At 35.2% G+C, this 26,913-nt stretch overlaps 1 protein-coding gene across 4 annotated transcripts; it reads right to left on the bottom strand.

The window, feature by feature from the left end:
• Positions 1–3,450: 3,450 nt before the first annotated feature.
• LOC128989575 (elongation factor 1-delta) lies at positions 3,451–24,928 on the bottom strand. Of its 4 annotated transcripts, XM_054411483.1 has the most exons (10): positions 24,810–24,928; positions 18,363–18,466; positions 17,233–17,475; positions 16,031–16,117; positions 13,717–13,813; positions 13,004–13,179; positions 12,467–12,536; positions 11,333–11,458; positions 4,268–4,383; positions 3,451–3,695 (listed from the first exon to the last, which is right to left on the bottom strand). In XM_054411483.1, the coding sequence occupies exons 2-10, from the start codon at positions 18,453–18,455 to the stop codon at positions 3,657–3,659; spliced, it is 1,047 nt and encodes a 348-aa protein (XP_054267458.1). In that variant the 5' UTR covers positions 18,456–18,466; positions 24,810–24,928; the 3' UTR covers positions 3,451–3,656. The 4 variants fall into 4 exon arrangements, with proteins under 4 accessions (XP_054267458.1, XP_054267459.1, XP_054267460.1 ...); XM_054411484.1 differs by lacking the exon at positions 16,031–16,117; XM_054411485.1 differs by lacking the exon at positions 17,233–17,475 and having other exon boundaries at positions 24,810–24,927.
• Between the last annotated feature and the right edge of the window lie 1,985 nt (positions 24,929–26,913).

Here is a 26,913-nt window from a genome sequence, read left to right as displayed (position 1 = left end):
ATCAAGAAGAAATGGAACAGTATCGTTATTTTCGAAATAGAGTTAAACAACTTTTGCGGAATTCAAAATTACGACATATTCGTATGCTTTTTGAAAACAATAACCAACCATCTAGAGTTTTATGGCGTAACGTAAAAAGTCTTGGGCTTGGGAAACAACCTGAAGCACAGAGAGTCAATATTCCTCTGAATGAATTAAACGCTTTCTTCTCTTCCTTTGGTCAAAGCATCAATCAACAACAAGTTGAAAGTTATATAACGGAGTTAAGAAACTCCCCTGTACAAGAATTAGGATACCCCAAGTTCACTTTCAAACCTGTACTGCAGTCTGATGTTCTGAAATCTATTCGACGTATTCGCAGTAATGCTATTGGATCTTATGGCATTCCAATTCGCTTCTTTAAGGACATTCTCTTTGCTATACTCCCCACTATCACCTGCATTTTCAACACATCTCTAAGGCAAAGCATATTCCCGATTTCTTGGAAGTCTGCCCTAATTCGTCCCTTAAATAAGATTCCAGCACCTGCTTCTTGCCAGGATTTCAGGCCGATCAGTATATTGCCCGCATTATCTAAAGGCCTTGAAAGAATCGTGCACTGCCAAATCACTGAGTTTCTGACTGAAAACAATATCTTATGCAACTCACAGTCTGGCTTTCGAGCAGCTCACAGTACAGAAACAGCACTCTTACGTGTGACGGACGACATTAGACTAGCAATGGAACATCGGCAGGGTACGATTCTTACCCTATTTGATTTTTCTAAAGCCTTTGACTGTGTAAATCATAAGCTCCTTTTGGAAAAGCTAAGGGCCATAGGGTTTTCAAATGGTGTATTGGACTGGCTGGGATCATATCTGTCAGACAGGCGGCAATGTGTTGAGGTTGATGACTTACGTTCTGACTGGGAGACAGTTACTAGTGGTGTACCTCAGGGGTCCATCCTTGGTCCTCTGTTGTTCGTACTATACATAAATGACTTGAGCTCAGTCCTCACACACTGTAAATACCACATGTATGCTGACGACTTACAGATTTATACACATTTTTCACCCAAACAGATCAACGAAAGTGTTCTGAGAGTGAACGAAGATATTGAGAAAATCATTACTTGGACTAATAAACACGGACTCAGACTTAACCACGAAAAAACTAAACCGATCATAATTTGTCATCCACGTTTACGGAACTCTATTGACTTTCTGACGACGAATCCAATAACTATAAATGGAACAGATTTGCTTTACAATGATAAGGTCAAAAACTTAGGGCTTACTATCAACTCGACACTTACTTGGGGCGATGCGGTAGTAGACATCCGTAAAAAGGTGTTTGCATCAATCCACTCACTTAAAAAGTTACAGAATTTCTTGCCTTTGCACATAAAGTTACACCTGGTTAAATCACTTGTTTTTCCCCACTTCACTTACTGCAGCTCTGTGATCAATGACATGACTGTAAACCTCGCTGATGCTCTCCAACGCGCTCAGAACTACTGCCTAAGATTCATTTATGATCTAAGACGCAGTGAGCGCATCACACCTTTCTACATTCATTCTAAGTTATTAAAGCTATGTGACCTGAGATCAATCAAAATTCTTTCGCTAACCTATTCAATATTAAAAAACAATTTTCCAAAATATTTTGTAGATGATTTTAGGTTTGTAGCTGAAGAAAGTGTCAGATACTCACGCCATGCATCATTAACTTTGCGTATGCCTCACCATAGGACCGCAGTTTACGACAGAGCGTTTATTGTAACTGCTTGCCGTCTTTGGAACGATCTTCCTTTAGCTATTAAATCCCTCGATAGTCGTTCCCGGTTTGTGGCAGCGCTAAAAAATCTCTATTTTGAACGTATGGCCATGGTAGGTTTGTCGTAGGGGCCTGTGCGCATGGCGGTCTCTGACTTGTATGTATGTGTGAGTGAGTGTGTGTGTGTAAGTATTTTTAAAATTTACTGATTTTTGATAAAAGTTTCTGTATCTGAGTTTCTGTAGATTTCTGTTTTGTTTTATTGTATAAGCTGATTATGTTAAAATATTTATATTATGTTTTAAAGTACAGGTTAAGTGTAAGAAAGGGCCATGTGGCCCTAACTTTGCCTGTATAAATAAATGATTTTTCATTTCATTTCATTCATTTCATTTCATTTACTTGTTCATAGGCCATGCTGCAGGATCCATGACGTCACACTAGTGGATAGATTCACTGCCATATCCCCTATGTTTTTGGTAATTAGGATGGTTGTTTGCCAGATTTCAATGGTAAGATTTTAAACTTGACAAGCATCTGATGTAGTGTTAACAATCAATAGCGGTTAAATGGTGAAGCCGATCTTAATGAATTGGAAAACATTCTACGCAGACGTTTATGCTCTTCAAACTAACTACAGGAACATTTTTTCTATAGCATGCGTTAGAAGATGTGAGCCAAAAACTGAAAGATGAATACAGGGATAGATCGTATATAATGGGTGGTTGGGATGAATCCTAGAATTTTCGGAACCTCAGACAACAATATTAGACCTAAAATTACATAGGGGGTCTTACTCTCATCACACCTTATTAGATAAACCTCTAGATGATCATCATGGAATAAACCACTATCTAATAATTCATAATCCATTTAAGGACAGGATCTATGTTGTTACCAATTTTATTAAAATCTCCCAACTTAATACTTAATACTTTAATACTTTTTTTCAATGAAATGGCGTCCATACAAAGTAGGTAACAGTCAATTGCCGTTATTGATTAATAAAAAAACATTATATGCAGAATTTTGTGTTTTCCAAACTAACTACAGGTGCATTTTTGTATAGCATGCGTCATTTAGGAGTTTTAAGCCGAAAACTGGTCAAATAATCAACCTTTTGGCCTTGTTGATGAAAATATCCCAACTTTGAAAAGCTACAGCGGCTAAACGGCTAAGCCGATTTTGACGTATTTAACATCAATCGACGCGGAATGTAATGCACTAAAAGACACCTTTGAACAACATTTTCCTTAGGATTCGTTATTTAGGAGTTATAAGCGAAAAACTGAAAAAAGTGCAACATTTTCATAGTTTTTCGACTCCCAAAACTTAAGCAGACGTCAGAATCCGTCGCAAACTCACAGGAGTCTTATTTGGAACCCCCAAAAGGTATTAAAACACTTTCCAGCTTTAGACGATTTTTTGGGGAGCACACCCTATATTTGATCTAATTTGCCTGGACTACTTAGCAAAATCCAAACTCATAGTTTCAAATGCCCAAACATTTCCTATCTTTTACACTTTCTAAATATGATGGGGGGGCTCCCCCCTACCCCACCCCCTTGGGCAACGCCCCTGTGTGTACTCTTCTTGACTAATTGAGAGTTCTTACTTGTTCCATAACAGGTGTGACTCATTTTCGGCATGGTGATAGTGAATGTGGAAAGGTACTTAAAAAAAAATCAATACAAGTAATAATTCACATACCGATTTATTGATTGTTATTGCAAATGTTACAAGTTGCATTGCACAAAAAAAATATTAGACACATTGCAGAGGATAGGTTTTTACTGTGTTGAAAACATTAACATTTAACATTGACCAGCAGTCTGAGGCAAGGTGTAGTAACTAGGTGGATTACATTGAAGATTGCAAATTTAATTAAAATACAAATTTCATTAAACCTTGTTAAACGCAGCGATGTCGATACTTTGAACCTGAAAAAGAGAAAAAGCGTGTGTAAGCTTATTTCAGTTATTTCATGCAGTATTAAAAAAATGTATTTACTTAAACCCAACAAGCCCAAGTTAAACAGGATAATTATTTTTACTTATGCTAGTGAGCAGGAATATTCTCTTCAGGGGTCTGTGGGACCCTGATATTTTCAGGTCGGGTTGGGCCAATAATTGGCTTGAGGGATCGGTTCCTGCCGGAAATGAGAGTCGTTAATGTTAGGGATGTGTGAGCTTTTGATTTTTGTACCGATCTTGATCTTATATTTTCACAAAAATGTATGATGGGTAATTAACCATTTCACAATGACCTACCTAGTTTTAAGATGTCCTTGATTTTGCCTAACTGCGGAGGGTTTTCAAGATTTTGTCATGTTGGTTAAAAATTTTGCTGTGACTACGATTGAAGTTGACGATTTGACTTTTTCCAAAGCAACCCGGTTTTTAACCGAGACACAAAGGCCAAATTTTAAATGTACCCTGAAGTAAACAGTTCTGGCCTGGAGACCCCTAATTATCTTAATAGATAAAACAATAGTATTTTAACGAATACTTACATAGTCTTCTATAGCCTCTATTTGTTCTTGAAGGTCATCTACAGAAACTTTGTCATCCTCAACAACGCAGGATATTTGTAGTTTTTGGATACCGTAAGCCAGAGGAACAAGCTTGGCTGAAACAAACACTAAGTAAATATTTAGCTACTTTAAACAGTCCTTAACTACTTTCATTTATATTTGCTGTTCCTTCACCATACATAATACTTTAGTGCATCTATTAGGGTTTACTAAGTCACATTAAGACAAAAACTTCATTCAAAACTTGGCAGTGTTTTTAAATTTTTGGTTGAAGTTATATTTATTTTGAGAAAAGACTAACAATTGTTTTTTTGTTACTTTTAATTGTAACTTCAAATTCTCTTTTATCTCATTTGCATTGTTCATGATTTGTAAGCATACAGTTTCATATTCTTTACAACACATTATGGGAACCATGAAGACCCTGACTGAATTTTTCCAAAACATTTTGTTTCAAGCAATTATGTCCTGTAAACAATTTGTGGTTACAATTTCATTAAAACCTATTCAGAAGTATTTAAATTGTGCATTCAAATTGACTACTTTCCTTTTTTGGCACAACTTAAGATAAAATTAATACTGTACATTTAAGAACTCAATAGGTTTTTACAAAAAGAGCGTGCATGATATTACTGTTAAAATTCAAATCCAACTTATAAAATGTAATAAGCTACAACCCTAAATCTTAAGGTTGCGGATACACATTTGACAAGCTCTTTTTTTAACTTGAATGCTTTGAAACTAAACCTAACAAGTTCAAACTAGACAGAAACTTATTGTTCTAAACAAGGCTGCAATGTATGATGGGAATCTATTTCCACAGATGTTTCTAGTTGCTGCGACAGAATTTCAGATCAGCTGTCTTTCTAATTTATTATTAGTCTACAGTATTATTAGTTTTACAATTCTTCTGGTTATAATAAAATTAGAATTGTTCTCAATTCCTGTAAAAGGATTAATTACTGAAACAAATCAAACTTAGAAACAATTAAACATTGTACGGTTCAACTTTTGTTTAAATTAGACTATTCGAACTAAATTACAGAAAAAATCTATTCTTTTTTAAATGTAGCAATTTCATCATTGTTTTTTATTCTAGAAAACTTACAAAAAGTAAACATAAATCAACTGTCAAAATTATACAATTAAAATACAGCTGATTTTCAAATCTATAAAATATTAAGCACAAGTCCAGTCAAATATGAGCGTCGATCATAACTTCATCAGTCATTTTTCACATCCTCCCACCTTGAGGAACATAAGGTAACTTGTTCCTCAACACAAGGTTTTTAGTGGAGAAACCTTTTTGGTTGTTTAACCATCCGTCCACTTCTAGTCACAGTTTTCTTATCTATCACTTTATTATCCTGCTTCGTTTTTTTTCTTAATTTTTTCATTTTTCAGGAACTCTTCTTTCTCACAATTTTGTATTTCAAGAGGGTAAATTTTTTGGATAGTCCGCAAAATTATTCCTGAATTTGTCTTGAGTTTTGCGAGACAAATTTTACCATCTCTACCCGGTATGAGTTCTTCTACGACTGCCAAAGGCCAATTTAGACGTCTTTTGTCGTCCGTCTCCACAATGACAACTTCTCCAGCTTGTATGTCCCTTGTTGACCTTTTCGACTTCATCATTAGTGCTCCCAAATACTCGCTCCGAAATCTCTTTCTCAGATCTTCTTTTAACTTTTGGCAGTACCGGACCCTGCGGTTCAACTCTTTGTGATTAATTTTGTCCACATCAGGTGTTCCAGTTTCTTTAATGTCAGTCAAGAACATTGCTGGAGTCAAAGGTATCAAGTCATTCACTTCGTTAGAGATGTATGTGAGGGGAAGTGCATTTAAAACTGATTCACAGTCAAAAAGGATAAGAGTCTGGAATTCTTCATAAGTTAAACTTGAGTTGCCCAAACATTTCCGAAGAAGTTACTTCATCATTCCTATCAATCTCTCCCACCAGCCACCCCACCAAGGTGATGAAGGGGGATTGAATTTCAATTTAATTCGCTGGACCGAACTGTACTCCTGGATTTTATCCCAGTCAACTTGCGTAAAGGCATTGTTTGCGCCAACAAAGTTGGTCGCATTGTCGCTGTATACAATTGAGGGTCTGCCTCTTCTAGCTATGAATCTTCTCAAAGCCTGTAGAAATGCATTAGTTGACAAACTTGAAACTAGTTCTAAATGAATTGCGCGATAAACAGCACAGGTAAAAAGACATATCCAAGCCTTCTGACCATCTCGCAAATATATTGGTCCTGCAAAATCGACACCACTAATTTGAAATACTGCAGCATCTTTTACTCTGTCTTCTGGAAGACCAATTGGCCCAGTTTGTAGACTTTTCCCTTTGTATCTTAGACACTTCACACAAGACGATATTACAGATTTTACTGTTTTTCGCCCACTTAATATCCAATAGTCTTCACGCAAAATGCTTAATAAATACTGAACTCCTGCATGACAAGCCTTGTTATGCTTAGAGCGTATTAAAATTTGCACAACAGGATGTTTCGATGGTAGTACTATTGGTGTCCTGAAGTTTTCGTGGTCGTTTCTGTCAGTAAGCTTCGACTTTACACGAATCAAACCATTTTTATCTTCAAAAGTACGTAATGTTGCAAGTTTAGCATCTTTCAGCCCACAAAAACTCTCTTTCTGGACTAGTTTCCAAACATTGGCTTCAGCTTTTTCTATTTCTTCCAGGGTTAAGGAACCATTTACTTTTTCACTTCTACGGCAATTATTATAAAATCTATTTATCCATGCTACCATACGCACGATCTTTTCAAAATTGCTGAAGTATTTATAATACCAGCCTGACTTAGTTTCTTCAGCATTCGTACAAACTGATACGATTCCTTTCTTCTTTTCACTGTGGATTTCTTCGTCGTTGTAAATCATTTTAACTTTTGGCCATTCTTCTGGAGGCTGTCTTAGCCACTGAGGGCCCTCCCACCATTTACAATCAACTAGATCCTTAGCCGAGCATCCTCTACTAGCTACATCAGCGGGGTTTAGGTTTCCAGGTACATACCTCCATGAGTCTTTACAAGATAATGACCTTATTTCTTGACATCTATTCCAAACAAAAGTAGCCCAATTGTCTTCTCGTTGAATCCAAGATATGACTGTGGTTGAATCGCTCCAAAAATGTGTTTCTAAATCAGAGATATTAAGACTATCGAAGATTGACCTTCCAATTCTGGCTCCAATTGTGGCTGCTAGTAGTTCCAGTCGAGGGATTGACAGGTCTTTCACTGGTGCTACTTGTGACTTTGCTGCTACAAAATGAAGATTGACTGATCCATTGGCCTCAGTCCTTAGAAATGCGACAGTAGCATATGCAAATTTACTAGCGTCACAAAATATATGCAAACTAAAAGTACCATCCTCCCCAGCGAAAAAACGAGGGATGTTAATCTCACTTAAATATCCCAGATCTCTGAACCATTTTAGAAAGTCACATCTTATGTCATCTGAAACCTCTTAATCCCATTTGAATTTCATGGACCAAGTCCTTTGCAATAGAATCTTAGGGAGCAGTGTTACTGGGGAAGAAATCCCAACAACATCATAAACTTTGTGAGTAATAGAAAGCATTTTAGCTTTGTAACTACTTGCAAGTCAACTGATTTGAGAAAATCAACATTAAGTTTAAGCACGTCAGTTCTCTTGTCCCACAGCATACCTAATACACCAACAGGTATTAGTAGTAGGTGAGAGAGTTTTGTCAGTAAACTCCCACCCTCTAAGTTCAAATTTCCCATCTAAAAATAAACTAGTTGCTTGGGAAATGAAATCATTCAGTTCACTTTCAGAGCTCACACTTGTTACACAATTGTCGACATAGAAACTATGCATGAGCTGTTCGACATAAGGCTTGGAATATCCATTTCCCCTTATAGCAAAACTTAAATGATAGTTAATGGTAGCTGCCAGTAAAAATGGACTGCAGGTCACACCAAAAACTACTCTTTTGTGTCTATAAATTTTGAGGTTTCCATCATCATCATACCACAAAAATCTTAGGAAATCTCTATAGGACTTAGACAAACTGATTTGCAAAAAAGCTTTCTTAATGTCAGAAATGACACCTATTTCTTTTAATCTGAAGCGAAACAGAATGGAAGGAATTAATTCAATCAAATTAGATCCCTTACTGAGACAGTCATTCAATGAAGGTTGATTATACTCCTTAGCGAATGCATCAAAGACAGGTCTTACCTTTGTTGTACTGTTTTCCTTGTAGACGGGCCGATGAGGCAAATAATGTCCCAACTTACCAAAGTCAGCGGTGTATGAGACTTCTTCAATTATACCTTCTTGTTCCCATTCTTTGAACGTGGCATCATAAACATCATATGTTTTCTTTTCCTGGAGTTTTTTCACTGTTGATTCAAGTCTCTTGACCGCTATGTTGACATTGGTCGGCAAGGGTGGATGGCCTTCTCTCCAAAGTAAAGGCACATCATAACGTCCGTCATCATTGATCTGAACAGATTTGTTGAAAAACTCTGTAGCTTCAACTTCTTCTTCAATCTTGTTCTTCCTTGAATTCGGATCTTCAATTCCAATGACATCTAATTCCCATAGCTGTGAGATTGTTTTGTCCTTCAGCAACATTGTATGAGTAGTCATGACATTAGGGGAGTCTGTAGATACCACTGCTGTAGATGGAGTCTTTCCTAACAAAGTCCATCCTAACAAGGTTCTTACTGCAACGAGACCTGAACTCAAAATTATTCGCTCATCCATTAAAAGTTTTCCAGCGACATCTGCACCGATCAAAATATCAATAGGCCCTGAATGAGTATCAGAAATTGTTACCCCTAACTCCTGTAACTCCTTCATCCAATTCCCCAATCCTGCAACTGGTAAAGCATTGCAAATTTTTATTTTATCTAGAACTTCAAAATTGCAAGCGTAGTTGGTCTCTGGGTTACTAAGTCTGACTCTATAACAAGTGTGTTCTTCAACATCACTACTAACTCCACCGAACAGTGAATGTTGTAGCCTCTCTTTTCGAATGGCTTTATACTTAATTTCTTTTGCAAGATTCTGAGATATATGGGATCGCTGCGATCCTGTGTCAATTAGCGCTCGCACGAACTTAACCTTATCGTCGCTTTTGATGCATACACTTAGCGTTTGCAATAAGACCTCTGATCTGGTATTAGCAGATAATGAATTTTCAACTTGGGCTTCAGAGACTTTATTGCCACTGTCATCTTGCTTAACTCCCTGCCTACACATTAAAGAGACATGTCTTCCACCGCAAATGTTGCATTGCAATTTGGCTTTGCAATATTTGGCTAGATGTTTTGGTTTCAAACATAAATAGCAAAATCCCCTTTTCTTCTGATTTTCCCCCCGACTGACAAATTTCAAAGCCATCCATAGCTAGTCTTATTCTTTCTTCAGATTCAACTTCACCTTTTAGAAAGAGAACAAGGTATTCTAACTTTGTTTTAAGATCTATAGGTTTATCCCTCGAACTACAAAGTGATCTTTGCCATGCCCTAAGACGTTCCTCAGAGAGACATGACTCAACTAAGGGGTACAGTAAGGCTGCACACTTTTCAGTAGTTACTCCCAAAGTATCTAAAGCTCTAAGTTGAGTTTCAATCCTATCATACAAATTTGAAATGGGAATCTTTTCAATAGAGTTTTGAAATGTTATTTTCGAAAGCTCCCTAACATAGATTTCCGTTTGTAAGTCTTCTCTCCCAAACCTGGACTTCAGACATTCAATTACTTTGGGGTAATTGTCAGCTATAGGGGGAAAACTAGTGACTATTTCCCTAGCCCTAGATTTGGGTTCAGTAGCTTGAATAAGATATTGAAATTTATCTTCATCTTTAAGTTCAGAGTCTAAATGAATCTTTTGGAATTGGCTCCAAAAGTGTAGCCAATTTTTCATATCTCCATCAAAATTTAACAAACTCGATTTTAGGAAGTTTTATTCTAGCTTTTGAGGTATTCGGTTTACTTGAACATGATTTACTACAATTTGAAGCTACATCCTCATTAGATTTCAAAGTCAAACTGTAAAATTTAGCTTTTATCAGAAAGAACTTATTTAAATACTCATCCGATCCGCTGAGTTCTTCGGTGAGTTGCACCTCCGGACAGTCTGATTCGAGAAGTTTTTCCAGTAGCTTATCATTGAGTTCGTTAAGTTGGTCGTTCTTTTTCTCTAATAGTTTCATACTTGCTTCGATTTCAGGGTAATCATGGTTGTTAGAATTCAATTTGTCCAAGATACTTTGCGAAAGAGTTGTAAACGATCTCCGAATTACCGTTCTCTGTTTCTTAAGTCGATTTATTTCGATAATTTCTGGTCCTGTCACGGTCGCCATGTTTTACAATTCTTCTGATTATAATAAAATTAGAATTGTTCTCAATTCCTGTAAAAGGATTAATTACTGAAACAAATCAAACTTAGAAACAATTAAACATTGTACGGTTCAACTTTTGTTTAAATTAGACCGTTCAAACTAAATTACAGAAAAAATCTATTCTTTTTTAAATGTAGCAATTTCATCATTGTTTTTTATTCTAGAAAACTTACAAAAAGTAAACATAAATCAACTGTCAAAATTATACAATTAAAATACAGCTGATTTTCAAATCTATAAAATATTAAGCACAAGTCCAGTCAAATATGAGCGTCGATCATAACTTCATCAGTCATTTTTCACAATTAGTATTTTAGTATTTCATACCATGGTGGAAGGAAAAAACATAGGTGTGCTATTCCCACAAATTCTGACGTCACTCGGATTGCAAACAAAAGATCACCTGATTGTAACTGTCAAATTAGTATATGTATTTGTTTTGATTTGGTTGTTATTGTTTTTATTATTATAAAAACAATAACAATCAAATCAAAACAAATGCTTACTAATTTGACAGTTACAATCAGGTGATCTTTTGTTTGCAATCCGAGTGACGTCAGAATTTGTGGGAATAGCACACCTATGTTTTTTCCTTCCACCATGATTTCATACTGCCACAACATGTTGCTGTTACGATACTCACAAGCACCCCAGATGAGTCCGTCCATCGTGATCTTTCTCACTTCCTCCTCCATCTTCTTCATGTCGGTCTCGTCATCCCACGGCTTCACGTCCAGGATGATATTGGACTTGGCAATTAGAACAGGTTCTAGAAATACATAATGTTACATGTAAATTTGACCAATAACATAAAATGTGTTAAGGATCGATAAAATTTACCAATAAGCTACTTTCAATTGATAGTGGCCTACTGGTACATAATGATTCAAAAATATTTTCAGCTGATCATGGTACAGTAAGCTAATATCCTTTCAATTTTGTAATGTTCTGTTATGCCAACTAAAACAAACTAAAACATTAAGGCCATATGGCACACAAAGCAAAATAAAACAACAAGATTCGGCAGCAAGATTAGGCTCAAAATCAAAATTAACACCTATTAATTAAATGGGCATATAATATTATGAGTATCTTGTTGTTAAAAGTTTAGATTCAACAAAGAAAACTTGGAACTTTTCCGTTAATTCATTACCACAAGGTTTTCAGTTTGAAATGTTTGAATTATCTAAAAATCCTGTTTACAATAATAAGGTTATTTTAGGCTAGGTTAGAACCAAGACATAACTTACAAGTTGTATTGTTACTTATAAATTTTATAGTGATGGTGAACTTGACGTACGATGATAAATCATTTACAAAGAAAACACCTCAATATAATATTCTTATTTGTTTGCCAAAAGACTGTTTTCTTATATAGATAAATAAACAGTCAGATGTTTTAAATTGTTTTTGGTTAAAAAAACAAATAATAGTTTTAGTGTGTTTTTTGATGTATGAAAAATAAAGAATATGGTTTGGTTTTTGTTCACATTTACTTTTGTCATTTCTGATATTCTATATTAACTGATCGTCCGTGATATCAAGTAGATTGAATCACGCATATTGACGATTTCAAACTAAGGGAAAAGGCCCAAGTTAGTCTAGTTTTTAATTCAATTGACAAATTCTACTTGTATTATTATTTGCAATAAAACAAGAAAACAACTGTATTTCTAACAGTGCAAAGCACTTATATGAACATTGTTAAAATAATATTACAAAGTTATAAGTTTTTTTTAAAAAAACCTTTGTAGGTGTAATAATGAGGAAAACTTACTCTTGGACTTTCGTGCTGCATATTCAGCGAGTCGCTGCTCCTTGATCTTTTTTGCTTCCTCGTCTTCATCCTAAATTCAAGAAATGAAAATTAAATATGCTCTAGAAAATTCTTGAATTTTCTCTGGAAATTTGAATTTGTGTCAGGATTAAATTTTGGACCTTTTTAACAGGACTCGCAATTATTGTAAATGTTATCACAATTGCAGAAGATATCCCCTTAATTGCATGAGATCACGAAGGACAATCACAATATCCTCTTTAAATGAAATTTCTAGGTCAAATCTTACTGTTTAATAAAATAAAAATAAATTATTAACCTACTTTTACAGTTGTACATTGAAGATAACCTACATCATTTCAAATTGAAGAAGAAACATATTTATAAAACATTTTTGTACAATGAATAAGTATTTAATCTATGGTTTGTAGTTCCAATTCATTGTCATTACCATGACATTAGCTGTTAAGGTTTTACAAATCCAACTCTAAATCTCTCTAAGCAGCTTTGAAACACAAGCTGAGACGAATTTCTCACCTCAGATTCAGAGGCGAACAGATCCACGCCATCGTCATCATCATCGTTAGCGGGGGCCTTGGCGGGAGCAGGAGCCTTGACGGGGGCAGAACCACCAGACTTACCAGTTGCTGACTTCTCAACAGCAAACACTCTGTCATTGAGCTGCTTCACCAGCTCTGTCAGCTTTACAATATCTGAAAATATGAACATATTTAAAAGAACATTCTCTCTTGTAATAGACCAACATCGATAAGATTATAAGTAAATTTCCATTTTGATATCGACATAAGGCTCTGCTCCATGGGCTTCCAAAGCTCCGTTTTTAGAAGAACAAATACTGATCGGTGTCAATGGCATAAAATAGAATACCGTAGCTTAACAAATTAAAAAATGATTACACTTTATTTACTATGTTTAAATATTTAGCTCTCTCAGCTAAATTTATTTTGATAATCAATGTAACACCGTACTTTGAGTGAAAAATACCAATATTTTACGATGTTATTTTTAAAGTAGCTTTAAAGAGCTGAAATGTCATCTTATGTGTTATCACCCTGATGTTAAAGCTATTAATAATTTTAAAAAAAATACTTTCTGTTACTATTTAGAAAGACCCATTAGGATTCCTTGTAAAACCAGTTATGTTGGATTTGTAATAGGGATAATAAAACTGCCTGTCTACACTTATACAAGCCATTTCCCAAACAAAATTAACAGCAGTTAATACTTACCCTTTTTTAAATGAGAATTTTCAAGTTCTAGAGATTTCAGTCTGTTTGTTATCTCAGCAGCCATGTTGTCTGTAGATAGTTTTGCAATCCCATCCATCTAAAAAGGATAGAAATTATAGGTAAAAAATAATACAAACAACTTGAAATCTGTATTTATATTGTGAACAAATAAATAGACAAATTGAATTTATGATGGTTTTCAGCAATTACTGCCTAAGTAGGTATTATAAATTATAAGACACGTGTACATGAAATGAAAATCATGGTATTTAGTGATTTTTAAGGATAATAAAATAACTTGAAATACATTTATAAAAAGACAATATAGGTTACCTAAAAGATGCAAACATTTTAATTTTAAGACAAGGTTTTCCCAAATTTCACTTTCAAAAGAGTATAATTTTAATACCTCTTCACCTCTTTAATACCTCTTCACCTAAATACACTGCTTCAGCAACCAATTGATTTTAAAATTACTCAGAATAATATCTCATAAAATATTGTCTACTAACAGTTCTTAACATATATTGTAAGAAAAAATTTGGAGCAACAATTGAAAGAGGCAAATTACAAATAAGAAAACCCTTTGAAATCCTTCAGTAGCATCAAAATCCTGACATTGAGGCTATCATGGTAAGATGACGATGATGAGCAAGTCAAATAGGAAAGTAGGGGAGAAGACAGCATATTGTCGGTCACCAAAATACAGGACAGGGAAACTAGGTGAGATGAAATATGACTTTATTTTACAGAGTTAGGACTTGAGTGTAGAAGGATCTAAAATGAATGGATGCATGCTTTGTATTTGCGAGTAATGAAAACAACTTGTGAGTGAGGCCAACAACCTTAGATTTCAAGGTACAAGGAGGTCAGGAAAACACTAGTATAAATTCAGTAAAAGACGGAAATTTGCTCTTTACACCACTTCTGGCGCTAAGGAGTAAAATAATGAGAGAACCAAGTGGATATAGCTGGTGAAACATTAGCTGGACTTGGGCCATGGACAGTGCAAGTGGGGGGAGGGCGGAGGTATGGAGAAGACCGTACAGCAAACATTTACGCTGACTCACAGGGTGGACTCCCCGTGTTTCATGTAGCCTACTTAAGCACATTCATGTGGGTTGCGAAGACAGTTGACGCAAACAGCATGATGGCACATAATGTTTTTGAACTAGGCTAGTAGCGATCAATGAAGTGCCAGAATTACACTTAAATGTCACCAGCTGTACAAAGGAGGCTTGATAGCGGTCAATCAAGTACTCTATTGCCATAGTAGCTTATTAATATCCATCAATGAACGAGTGAAGTTATATTTTGTGATTATTATTGCCCAAAATGACTACTTAAACAATATTCTATCTTTTAATAACCATGACGTTTTATCCCTGTGTGAGAAGTGATAAAGAAGTCTAGACAGAAAAAATGAACTTTGTTAGCCTAATGACTTCTCAACAAAGTATCGAGAGAATCAAACAGCAGGGCTGGATCTCGGCCGACACAGAAAACCCAATTTCTTCTCAAAGAAAAGGGCCTAAGAACAACATGAAGATGGCCTTAATTTTTCTCAACAGATATGGAACGTACAGATGACAAAATTAGTTCTACGCTTCACGAAGGAAAAGGTTTATTAAGTTTTCAGAGGGAAAAGTTGTAATAAGAAAATAAACTAGGAACAGTAAACTGTTATTGAAATTTCTCTCACGTATTTGACAAATTTTCTCTTACCACCTAGTTCATTTCGTAATGTCACTTGTTACTATCAAATTCCTGTTGTAATTTAATAACCATGACTGCTGGAATATTTGGTTCTTTGTTTTACTTATTCCACTTGCATCTCATAAGTTAAACAAAACTTGCTTCAAATAAGTAAGATAAATAAGACTTACATATTTGTAATTCTACTGAACTACGTTAAACAAATTGTAAATATTTAAAACTACAGTTAGGTTAATACATTAATTATGTGTCAATCAATAATAACAGCTTTTGAATAATTAAATGTGAATACAAATACAAACCTTTGAATCTTGTTTAGCCAAAACAATACATGCTTTAGTATAAACGAATATCTTTTTATCAACTTATGGCCTTAAAATGCTCTCTATACGATAGTAATGAAATGAAGTAAAGTAATGAAATTTCATTAGGAATTGAAATGGATTAACTTCAAACATGTTTCAAAAATCCCCTTTGAAAATATACACAGTATAAAACTATTCAAAGTATATTTTGACAAAAACAAACTGCACCATTCAATACATTGTTGACTACGTGACTAGATGTTCAATAGACAATATGTTCAGAGGTTACTCACACACTCAAGAGAGCTTTTTATATGTTGCCTCGCCCTTGCTACTTCCTCTGCCAAAGAGTTTTTCATTATAGGATTGTTAGAAGAAACCTAACACCAAAGAACAAACATGTTATCCATTGTAAAAAGAACAGCGTGCAGAAAGCATTAGAGTCCGTCATTCTCAACTAACTACACATGCAGGCTAATCATGCACAAGTGCTTAGTTTATTTTGTGATCAAAATATGAGAGCTTATCATAAAGATCTTGATAGATTAAAAGTAAACCTTTATCTGTTTGGACCGCCTTTAACAAGTGATAAAAAAAACTCTAACAACACAAAACTAAAATATCAAAGTAAAAAATTATGAAATAAAAATCACATCCTACATTGGCAGTTTTTACCGCATAGATAATTGTTGAGTGAGTGGGTAACTGACAGACAGCAAATTTGTTGTGGGTTCTTGTCACCAAGCTGCAAATGAAAAGTATTGCTGTTCATTCTTTCACTTCACAAGACTCGCTCCGTATTTTTGTGCTACATTCCTCAGACAGGCTTGAAGCACATGTGAAAAAGCTAATTGAAGGTTCAAGGCTGCCAACCTTTATTACAGAAAAATACCAACTATGATCACAGAAAAATAAAAATGCCTGACCATGACACTCACTCTTCAGTTTAGTATACCTGGACAAAATTACCCGAAAATTACAAATGTATCCTGCCAAAAAAAATGTAACTTAGTAGAATTGTGAGAAATTAAAAATCTTTATTTTAAAACTGATTGTTGCTGGTTCAATCCTGAACAATTCTCCATCAGGCTATGAAAGAAACGTGAACTGGGTATACTTTCTAACATCATTGCAGGTCAAGGATTGAATTATACCCTTAGAAAAACATTACAAAAGAAGACTGTAGTTGTAATACATAAAAATAAGCAATAATAAAAGCTAAACTGATTTCTAAATTAAAACAATAGTTTCCTCTATAATTATTTTCCTCAAAAGATTTACGGTAGATTAAAGATATAAATAAATTTGTATAAATTAACTGACATAGAAGTAGAGCAACACCAACATGCTTCACAAATGGGATAAGAAAAACACTTTTCACACTCTACTAGTTATGGTGTCTGGCGGTATTATTTACAGGAAATTAATCTTATTTTCAAAGGCTTAAAAATAACGCCACAACAGCTGAGCCAAACACTCATTCTGACAATCTCACCTTTACTTCCTGTTTAACAGGTTTTTCGATTTTCTTTTCAGCATCCTTTTTGTTTCGGTTACGGTTCTTCGCTTTGAACCGTTTGTCCTCTACTCGAGGTTCAGGAGCGGTAATAATGGTAATAGGTTCATGGCTAGGGACAACTGGAGGGGCAGGGGAGGGAGGGACAGTGGCAGGGGAGGGAGGGACATTGACTTTGGGGTTATCGGTACTTTTGTTTGAACGTCCATCCAATGCAAGCAGCTTGCAAAATATATCCAAAATATCAGAAATTTTCACAGTAATGGACAAGTATTACGATAGGCATACAACCAGTAAAAATAAAATATCTTTAAGTTTTTACATTGTTTAAACAAGCATTTTTGGGACACCTATTTAGAATGGAAGTTGAAGGCGTAGGTGCATCAGTTGTGCGAAATGTATAGAATAATAACACCAAATAACAAGTACAAAGGTTCCAAACTAGAAGTAGGCCTAAGCCTAATTTTTTGGTTCAGATTTAGGTTAACAGCATATCTCAGCTAAATTTGGCTTATATGAGTGATTTCATCAAAGTTTTTAGTGTAATTTCATGATACTACTTTCTATCAGCTAACACATTAGTATAATTCTCTGCTGACACATTAAAAATGTTATCTTCTATTTTCAAGTTATACTTGAACCAAGATTCCCACAACTAAGTCTTTAACATTACGCTTTCAATGGTATAATATTGGCACATTGTTACTCTCAGTTCATAAATCTATAAGCTATTAATTATATTATTTAGTGTACATATAACAAGCACAGTTTTTTTTTTTTTTTTTTTTTTTAATTAAAACCTTTAAACAAATTTGAATTCTTAGCAAACTGTAATTGTATATTTATAGCTAAACTTCGCATCATATACATATGTGAACAAACTCAGGCAATTATTCTGAGGAATGAAAAAGGAGATCATTAAAATTACAATATGACCACTTTTTAAACTAACAAAACCCCTTACAATCCAACTAACACAATAAACCCTGTCCTTCAACAAACACCTCCAACTTATGTGATCTGTATACCAAGCAGTAAAATCAAGACTACTTAAGTGTGGGACCCCAAGACAACTTTTGTAACTTAAACAAGCTTTGCACTTTGCTTACCTTTGAGAGATTTTCAAAGTAAACTTTTTCTGCATCTTCATACTTGTACTTATCAAACCAAACTTTTTCTTGGGCCAAAAATGCAACCTCCATTTTGAAATATACTGGAAATAAGATGAAATATTAGTCAATGATGACCATATTAATGCTTACAAAACTGCTTTCATCTGCTTATATATCTGTTTCTTTTCTGCATGTAATGGTTTTCTTTGTTAAATTGCTCATATTATAAATTATAAGGCATTGTTTGATCGTGCAATATCTATTTCCTTGTAACTTAAGTATTTCTAGTCAAAACTTGCAATTTCTCCCCCATGTTTATACTTGTCCTATTATTGCTTTACTATCTATTGTTGCTGCCTAGAATCACAGAAAACATACTACTATAACCCAGAATGCCAACCGCATGGAAAAAAACATTAAGTACTTTGAGAGAGCTTTGCCTTTCAATTCGTAGGCAGCTGGTGGCGCTGCCTACGAATTGACAGGCAAAGCTCTCTCAAAGTACTTAACGTTTTTTACCATGCGGTTGGCATTCTGGGTTATAGTAGTATGTTTTCTGTGCTAGAATGGAAAAACTCACTGTTTCTGTTCGCTTAGATCTTGTTAGTGTTTGTTATCGTATTGTAAATTAATTTATTGTAATTATTGTTCTGTTTTTGTTCTTGTTTCAATTTTTTGCATTGTTATTGTATGTAATGATATTTCTCGTTGACTGATCTGTTATTGTTTCTTTTGTTGATTGTTAAATTATTGTTCTTTGCCTTTGCTTGTGAAATTTGTTGCACGGTACAGTATCATGTATAATTTGAATTGTCCATGTATAAATTGGCAATTTTGCTGTTGAAATAAATGAAATGAAACATGTTTTAAGTGATTTCTGGGAACAAAACTTGACTTAAAGTCAATCTTTTTCTTTCAGTAAATTAACTGGTCATTAAAACCGTTTGATTAATTTAACATGATATATGGATTTAGATAATTAAACATTACAACTCTGACATTTTTTGTTCCTACGGTAGTAGGCCTACATTAATTTTAATGAATATACCCTACTTTTAGGTTTTCTGAAACAGAGAAGGTTATAAGGTGTTTTTGGTGTTGCTATTTATGTTGATAGCTTAGTATGAATATACAAATTTGCTAAATTCAATTAAAATGTTTCCATAAACAAGCAAACACCAACAGTTGATTTATTCTGCATGCAAATAATGCAAGAATAATTTAACACCTTTGTTTTTACTTTAACATTTTTTTTTATTACTCGGTTACAGTTAAAATACAACAATGTTTCAATACTAAATTTTGAATTTAAGCTCTACAAAATAGTTAAGGAAGATATTGTAACATTTTATTTTTTAGGGGTACAAAATGGTAAATCCTAATATTATTACCTACCTAATAAAACCCCATTCCCATAGTCTTATTACGTACAAAGGTTTACACATTTGTTCAAATTTAATCAAAATCAGATATTTTCTATTGTAGTTAGGCCTATTCCACTAACGGACACACATAACTTATAAATAAATTTGAATGGATGGTGTTTTTGGCCTCTGGGGACAACAAAACCAAAAAGTAAAATGATATAGGATCTAGGTCTTACCATAAACAAAAAGAATTAAATATAGACTGTTAGCCGTGCTGGGGTTACCATGGTTACCATAGGTTCTAGCGCACACCAATAGACAATAAATCTTTATTTACACATTCATTAAGAATAGTAGTAGCGTCAATTTAACATTTTTTCTAAATGTCTGGTTGCGGTGTTTAGTCAAAGATCTGTTGATGGTATTCTTTTAAGGAGTAGAAAGGTCGATTGATGAGCCATTGATGCAAAGCTGGTTTGAGGTCATCTTTTCTGTCTTGCTTCTTAGATCTGTAGGTAGCCTGTTGTAGATTTTCATTCCTGCGTATGAAGGTTTCTTTTCAAACTGTGCCATGCGATGTTGTGGAAGGTTGTACTGCATGGTGTTTCTCAGGTTGTGTTGGTGCATTTCGCCACGCCTTTTAAGGTTATTTCTTACTGCAAATAACACAACTTCCTGTATAAAGAGTACAAGGGTACTTAAGTACTTGATTGGCCTGAATGCTTCCCTGCAGCTGTCGAGTCTGTGGAGTCCTGCAGTTATTCTGACTGCCTTTTTTTTTGTTCTGTGAGAACTCTTTGCATGTTAGTGGCAGAGGTTCCACCCCATGTTACAAGTCCATTCCTCATGTGCGACTCGAAAAGTGTAAAGTATACTACTTTTGTTGTGATGTCATCTGTTGCATTTTTTATATGCTTAAGAGCATAGATGCTTGAACTTAATTTTTTACATACATTGTCCACATGAGGGGTCCAGGTTAAATTCTTGTCGAGTGTGCTGCCCAAAAACTTAGCTTCATCTTCCACCTCTACATCTGGAAGTTGTGGCACTTCATGAGATTTACGGCCAAAAGCTATTTGAGTTGTTTTAGACATGTTAACTGCGAGATCATTGTTATAACAGTATTGGTAGATACTGAGTGACACGTAGGATTTTACTTCTAGATTTTCAGCTAGTGGTTCATTAAACACCAAGGTTGTGTCATCAGCATTCATAAGAGTAAGGCAGGCGTCTCCTATTTGTTGCGGCAAATCGATGGTAAAAAAAGAATAAATAGTACCGGATCCATAACTGACCCTTGGGGAACTCCTCGATTTATTGGTTGAAAACTTGATCTTGCTTTCCTTATTAGGCTGCTATTTCTGTGCCTTAGTTCTACAAACTGACTCCTGTCTGTAAGGTAGCTTTGAAACCATTCTCTTACAATCCCTGATACCCCCAGGGAATCCAGCTTTTTAATGATTTGCTGGTGGTCAAGGCAGTCAAATGCGTTACTGAAATCAAGAAAGATTCCTACTGTTAGATTTCCTTCATCTAGGCTGTCAATCAGGGACTCAACCATCTGAATTATTGCTGTTGTTGTGGATTTACCTTTTGTAAATATATGTTGCAGGTTGTTTAGTAGGTTGTGATTTGTGCAGTGGTCTAAAAGTCTTTTTAAAACAACTTTTTCGTATATTTTGGAGAAGGTGGAAACGAGGGAAATTGATCTGTAGTTGCTTGCTTCTAATGTGCTACATTTTTTTTAATTTCAGGTATTTCGGGTTCTGGGAGTTACGCGCCGTGTAGTTATGTAGCGTGTACGTCGTGACTACATGGCGCTCCCAGCGGTGTGCGCCAGAACCTATGGTAACTGCAGCACAGCTAACAGTCTATATTTAATTGACCACGAGTCCTGTGGTAATAGCTTTAATTCCCTATATGGAAATTCACTTAAATCACTTGAAAGGTAAGTTATTGCTACGAGAGCAAACCGCTGTTGATATAAGACTCACTAAAACAATAATCATTGCTATAGTTCGGCCGCTTAGAAAACGACCTGCGCGCTAATGCTAAACCAATGTTGGAGGAGGTCGCTTTCTAAGCGGCCGAACTATAGGTGATCAACCAACATGATGTCAAAAACTTAAGCAGTGTGTTTTGAGACATGAAAAAAACTTAGGAAAAAAACTGCTTATAATATTATGAGCAGAGAAATGACTCCTACCCCTATCCCCAAACTCTAAACCAAACAAGATTCTTCATTGCTCTCAGCTATCTTTTGTAAATTACTGTAAAATGGTGAATGCCCTGGAGAAAACTAAAATTAAAGAATTAGCTTGTAAGCCTAGCTAGGTTGTTAATATTATGAATAGCCTAAATTGCAATAATTGAGTGTTTAAGTATTCAATAAAGATAGGCCAGCTGATGTGACAGAGAGAGAGAGTCAATGGGACAGTCCGCAATGATTTTGCCGCGATAGCGCAAGACGATCACGTTTAGGTGACTGCGAAAGGCAATGATAATGATGTCTACACGGCCGCGAGGGATGTTCACGATTTATAGGTGATGTTGGGTTAGGTTATGGCCTGCGGCGGTTAGGTTATCATAATTTTTGTTGTGACTCATCTGGTATCATTTGATTCATAACAAAACGAGGAAAGTCCTACAAACATATTTATGATAACCCGACCTAACCAAACTGCGCTGTAAAATAATTGGCCTCCGTATAGCCTAATACGAAAGTAGGCTACCCAAAAAATATTGTTTAGTTAGGTATCCAACAATTGATACAAAAAATATTGAACATTGATAGAAAATCATTGATGTTTCCAAAATATCGATTGTCGATAGTCATCCCTAGAGCCGCGTTTATACCGGAGATAAGAATACATCTTTACAACAAATGTCCCTAAAAACCCAAGAAACATTACTTTTTGAACGGATATATTTTGATGTTGGAAACAGTTTTTTAGTGTTTACAACAGAAATCAGTGACGGTTCCAGAGAGGGGGCTATTTTAGCTGTTTTCTAAGTTAGGTTAGTCTAGACTCAAAACAGAGCAACCGCCATCACAGTGGGCCAACTACAGGTGCAACGTTGGCGATGTCTACCTGACTACCACACTGACATTTCTACAAGTATTCACTCAAGAAGACATGTGTGTTCAAGTGCATACATCAACAACGTCGCAGTGTCGCATGCGCACCTGCCCGGCTTGAAAATGTCGTACAGATAGGCCCTATTATAACTTAATAAGGAGGATGCTTAATCTATGTTAATACTCCCCTGGATACTGGCTCGCTTTGTGGTGGAAAAACAGGCCGTGCCCACCATTCGAAATGGTGGGATTCTGAGGCCGGCGGGTCATATGAACCTTTCTCTTTTACACAAACATAAATTCTCTCAACCTGCTCTGCTATACACTTCTTTGTTAAACATAAAGATTTCAAATTTATATGTTTTTAAAAATACAGTGCTAGTGCTTATTACTGTGTAGTTAGTTTGAACCTTAACATATTTTTGTATAGTTCATTTAGGCAAATTAAGATTGATGGTAGTTTTTAAACACCACTAAAAACCTCAAAAATGTAGTAAGCCAGGAACTTTATTATTTTCTGAAACAATCATTGTTGGAGGAATACAATGCGCGTCGGCATTATGTAACAAAACATTTAAAAATAGATAGGCTAGGTGAAATTACAGGGCCGGTAAGAGCAGAAAAAGTTGTATCACTAAAAAGAGAAGTTTTGCACTTAAACTCTCCTTTCAGATTAAAAGAGATTAAACTCTTTCTTCGTCAGAGTGCTTAAAATGTTGACTTTGTAAGTAGGCTATAATTTTTCCCCGGACCCCCCGGTAGTTGTGGCCATGCTGGCCTAGAATTAGAATACCCCCCCACACCCTCAATAGAATGGCCCCCTCTGAAAATTAGCCCTGGAACCGCCCTTGACAGAAATTTTGTTTTCCACTAGGCCTAGATGTCGGTAAAGTTAGGAAAAATTTGTTTCAGAACAAATGTGTCTTAATGTTTCTGTACTTCTATGATATTCAAAACACTTCCCCGCACCTATCAACCACGACGTGACTTAGGTGCTGCACCTTCGGCGCCAGTCAGTCTCCTGTGACTGACCTTGAGTGGGCTTGAGTTCGGTGATTAACTTATGTTTTCAACAAAATTAAAGAACGGTCCACTATTTTTTGTAAACTTTTGTTTTAGAAACTTTTGTTTCAGAGGGTACAGTTTCTTAACTGGGCTATGCTAATATTGATTGAAACTATCAAATTGAAAATATTGATTAATAATCGATATTTTTAAATATATCAATTATAAAATAAAACTATCATAACCTAACCTAACCAACCAAACTTGCTGATGGTTAAAAAATCGCATGAAGGTTTACTAATCGAATCGATATTAGCATAGCCCAGTTGAAACTGTACCCCATAGATGGATAAAACCACAGAAAACGTACTACTATAACCCAGAATGCCAACCGCATGGTAAAAAGCATTAAGCGTTTTGAGAGAGCTTTGCCTGTCAATCCGTAGGCAGCGCCACCAGCGTTGCTATGCTATTGCATGGCAACGCTGGTGGCGCTGCCTACGGATTGACAGGCAAAGCTCTCTCAAAACGCTTAATGCTTTTTACCATGCGGTTGGCATTCTGGGTTATAGTAGTACGTTTTCTGTGATAAAACTAAGATACTTAGACCAAGCCTACTAACTTAGTGCAAAAACAAGCAAGGTACAAGTTGTTACATAGGCCTATTTGACCTAATCTAGGATAGCCTAGATAGTATTATCAAACTGCCTGTGGTTAATAACTGATGTAACATGCAAAAGTTAAATGTTCAAGCTAAATCTTTCAAGTTAATGTTAGGATGACTAGATTGTCACATTGCTACGGTAATTCTATAGCAGACAACATAACCTAAAATACATTTTAAATTATAAACCCATTAGGGGTAAAAAGTGCGAGATAAACACTAGAATTGTAGTTAAATTACTTACGAAAGCAATAAATTATATGTTATGACGAAAAGAACCCTTAATTATGAATGTGACTTATTATATTTCAATTAATTAATCATCTTACCTCTTGGCAAACTCGTTCCTCGGACAACAAACGTGTAGAATGAAAGAGTTTGACTTTTCTTTCAGATTTTTGTCTTTATACGCCTCTGCTTTCTGCTTTGTTTCTCTTGGCAGAACACGATTATGTTTCCTGTTCCTACGTAACAAAATCAATAATCATAGAAAAGAACAAGTACAGTAGATAGAATGCGATAAGCATATTGGCATAGATTAAACATAATGCTTTCTAGTTGTTCTATATTATTATGTTCATGTAATGTTTTTTAAATATATATATTAAAATTATAATTATTAAATTATTGTTATAATCCTAACTGATTGTATTTTGTAAATGGCATTGCCGTGGAAAATAAAAATGAAAATATTTTTTAATAAGGGATGGATTATAAGCTTAAATGCAGCACAAAATAAGATAAAAAGAGGATCAGAATTGTAAAGATGCTTTGTTATGGTACAAGAAGGTGAAAGCATAGATAAAACGGACTATGTTTTATTCATGGTGAAAGGTAAGATAATGTATTGATCTTGATTTTGTCAGTGTCTCCACACCCACAAAAATGCCTATGTCTCTTCATTATTGTTATTGTTATTACTGTTTGCACTTTTGTTGTTATTTAGTCATCACTCATCAACTCAATAGCTGTATCACAAAAATTTTATTATTATCCTGTTTGTAATGGTTTGTCCGTCAAATAAATAGTAAATGAATAGGGCAGTAGCACCATAGACAAAAGTAGCGCTCACTACGCTGTATCCATATATAGATCCCAAAGTACCCATGAACTTTTTGAGAAAACTACAAGTCACAACTTTCCATATACCCAATATCTCAGCTATACTTATTTGTTTGTATTACTGTTTTCTGTTTTGTTTATTTCAGCTTAATTTAACCAATCAATAGTTTTTCATCAATACTTATGAAGTCAAGGGGGGTGAAGTTTGTGGGTACAGCTAGTTGGAACTACGCAGCATTTCCCCATAATCAAGAAACAAAATACCGAATAAATATAGTGTACAAATCTCACTCACTATGTGCACTATGTGTTGCTTCGAGGTCAGGGGGCAGTAAATTGGATTCTCAGATTTTTATCTTTCACTCACAACTTTTGCGTTTCCTTTCAGAATTTGGTTTGGCACTTCAAATCCTTAACCTCCTTGGACACGTGAATAGTGCAACTAATAGGAAAAGCGGCTCTTCCATGTCATCTTCAATAATTACCACTATATAACTAACTATGTACATTAAATTTTACTACAACGGGAAAACCTCCACAACATAGCGAAACGGCACACGGAAGATTTCTCAGGTGCCGTTTGACGTCACTAACTGCTGACGTCACTTTGAGGGAACACCAATACCGCAACGATACGGTTTGAGCCATCGGCCTCGGTGGTGCAGTGGATAGCGATGCGGGCTGATTAGATAATCCGAAGGTTCCGGGTTCGAATCCCGCCGGCGGCACTAACTTTTTGTCATCAATTTTTTCATATCAGCAAGTTAGGTTGGTTTGGTTAGGTTATGACAGTTTAATTTTATAATTAAAAAATTATAAAATTGAATTTTAGGCAATTATAATTTTATTTTATGAACAAAACTATTTTTTAGATTAGTAAGCCTTTATTTGATTTTTCCATTATCAGCACGTTTGGTTAGTTTGTTTAGGTTATGACAGTTTAATTTAATAATAGAAAATTATAAAATTGTCTGTTTCTTCAGACGCAGCAGTTAGTGACGTCAGCAGTTAGTGACCTCAAACGGCACCTGAGAAATCTTCCGTGTGCCCCACCGCACAACATAGAGGTAGCTTATTTACCGTAAAATCATATAGTAAACTGAATATTAACCAAAATCTTAAAATAATTATAGCATAGGTTAAACACACTCTCTTAGATCTACGGCCGCCTTTAACTACAGTTCACAAGTTGCTTAGTCAATGATAATTACTAGGAGTACGCTCCGAAGTCGCGTATGAGAATGAACGAAGACCATTTCATACATACAAATATGTTATTTATAACAGTAGAGCTAACCACACATATCAGTTGATCAGCTGCTCAAGAAGTTTTAACTTAATTAAGGCACTTATCAAATCCATAATAGTACT

This window comes from Macrosteles quadrilineatus, unplaced genomic scaffold, assembly GCF_028750875.1.
Source record: "Macrosteles quadrilineatus isolate MER2022 unplaced genomic scaffold, UCM_ALF_1.0 Scaffold_3__2_contigs__length_128488019, whole genome shotgun sequence".
In the NCBI taxonomy this organism is placed as follows: domain Eukaryota; kingdom Metazoa; phylum Arthropoda; class Insecta; order Hemiptera; family Cicadellidae; genus Macrosteles; species Macrosteles quadrilineatus.
Note: the sequence above shows the minus strand (reverse complement) of the source record. Positions and strands in the feature narration are given on the sequence as shown.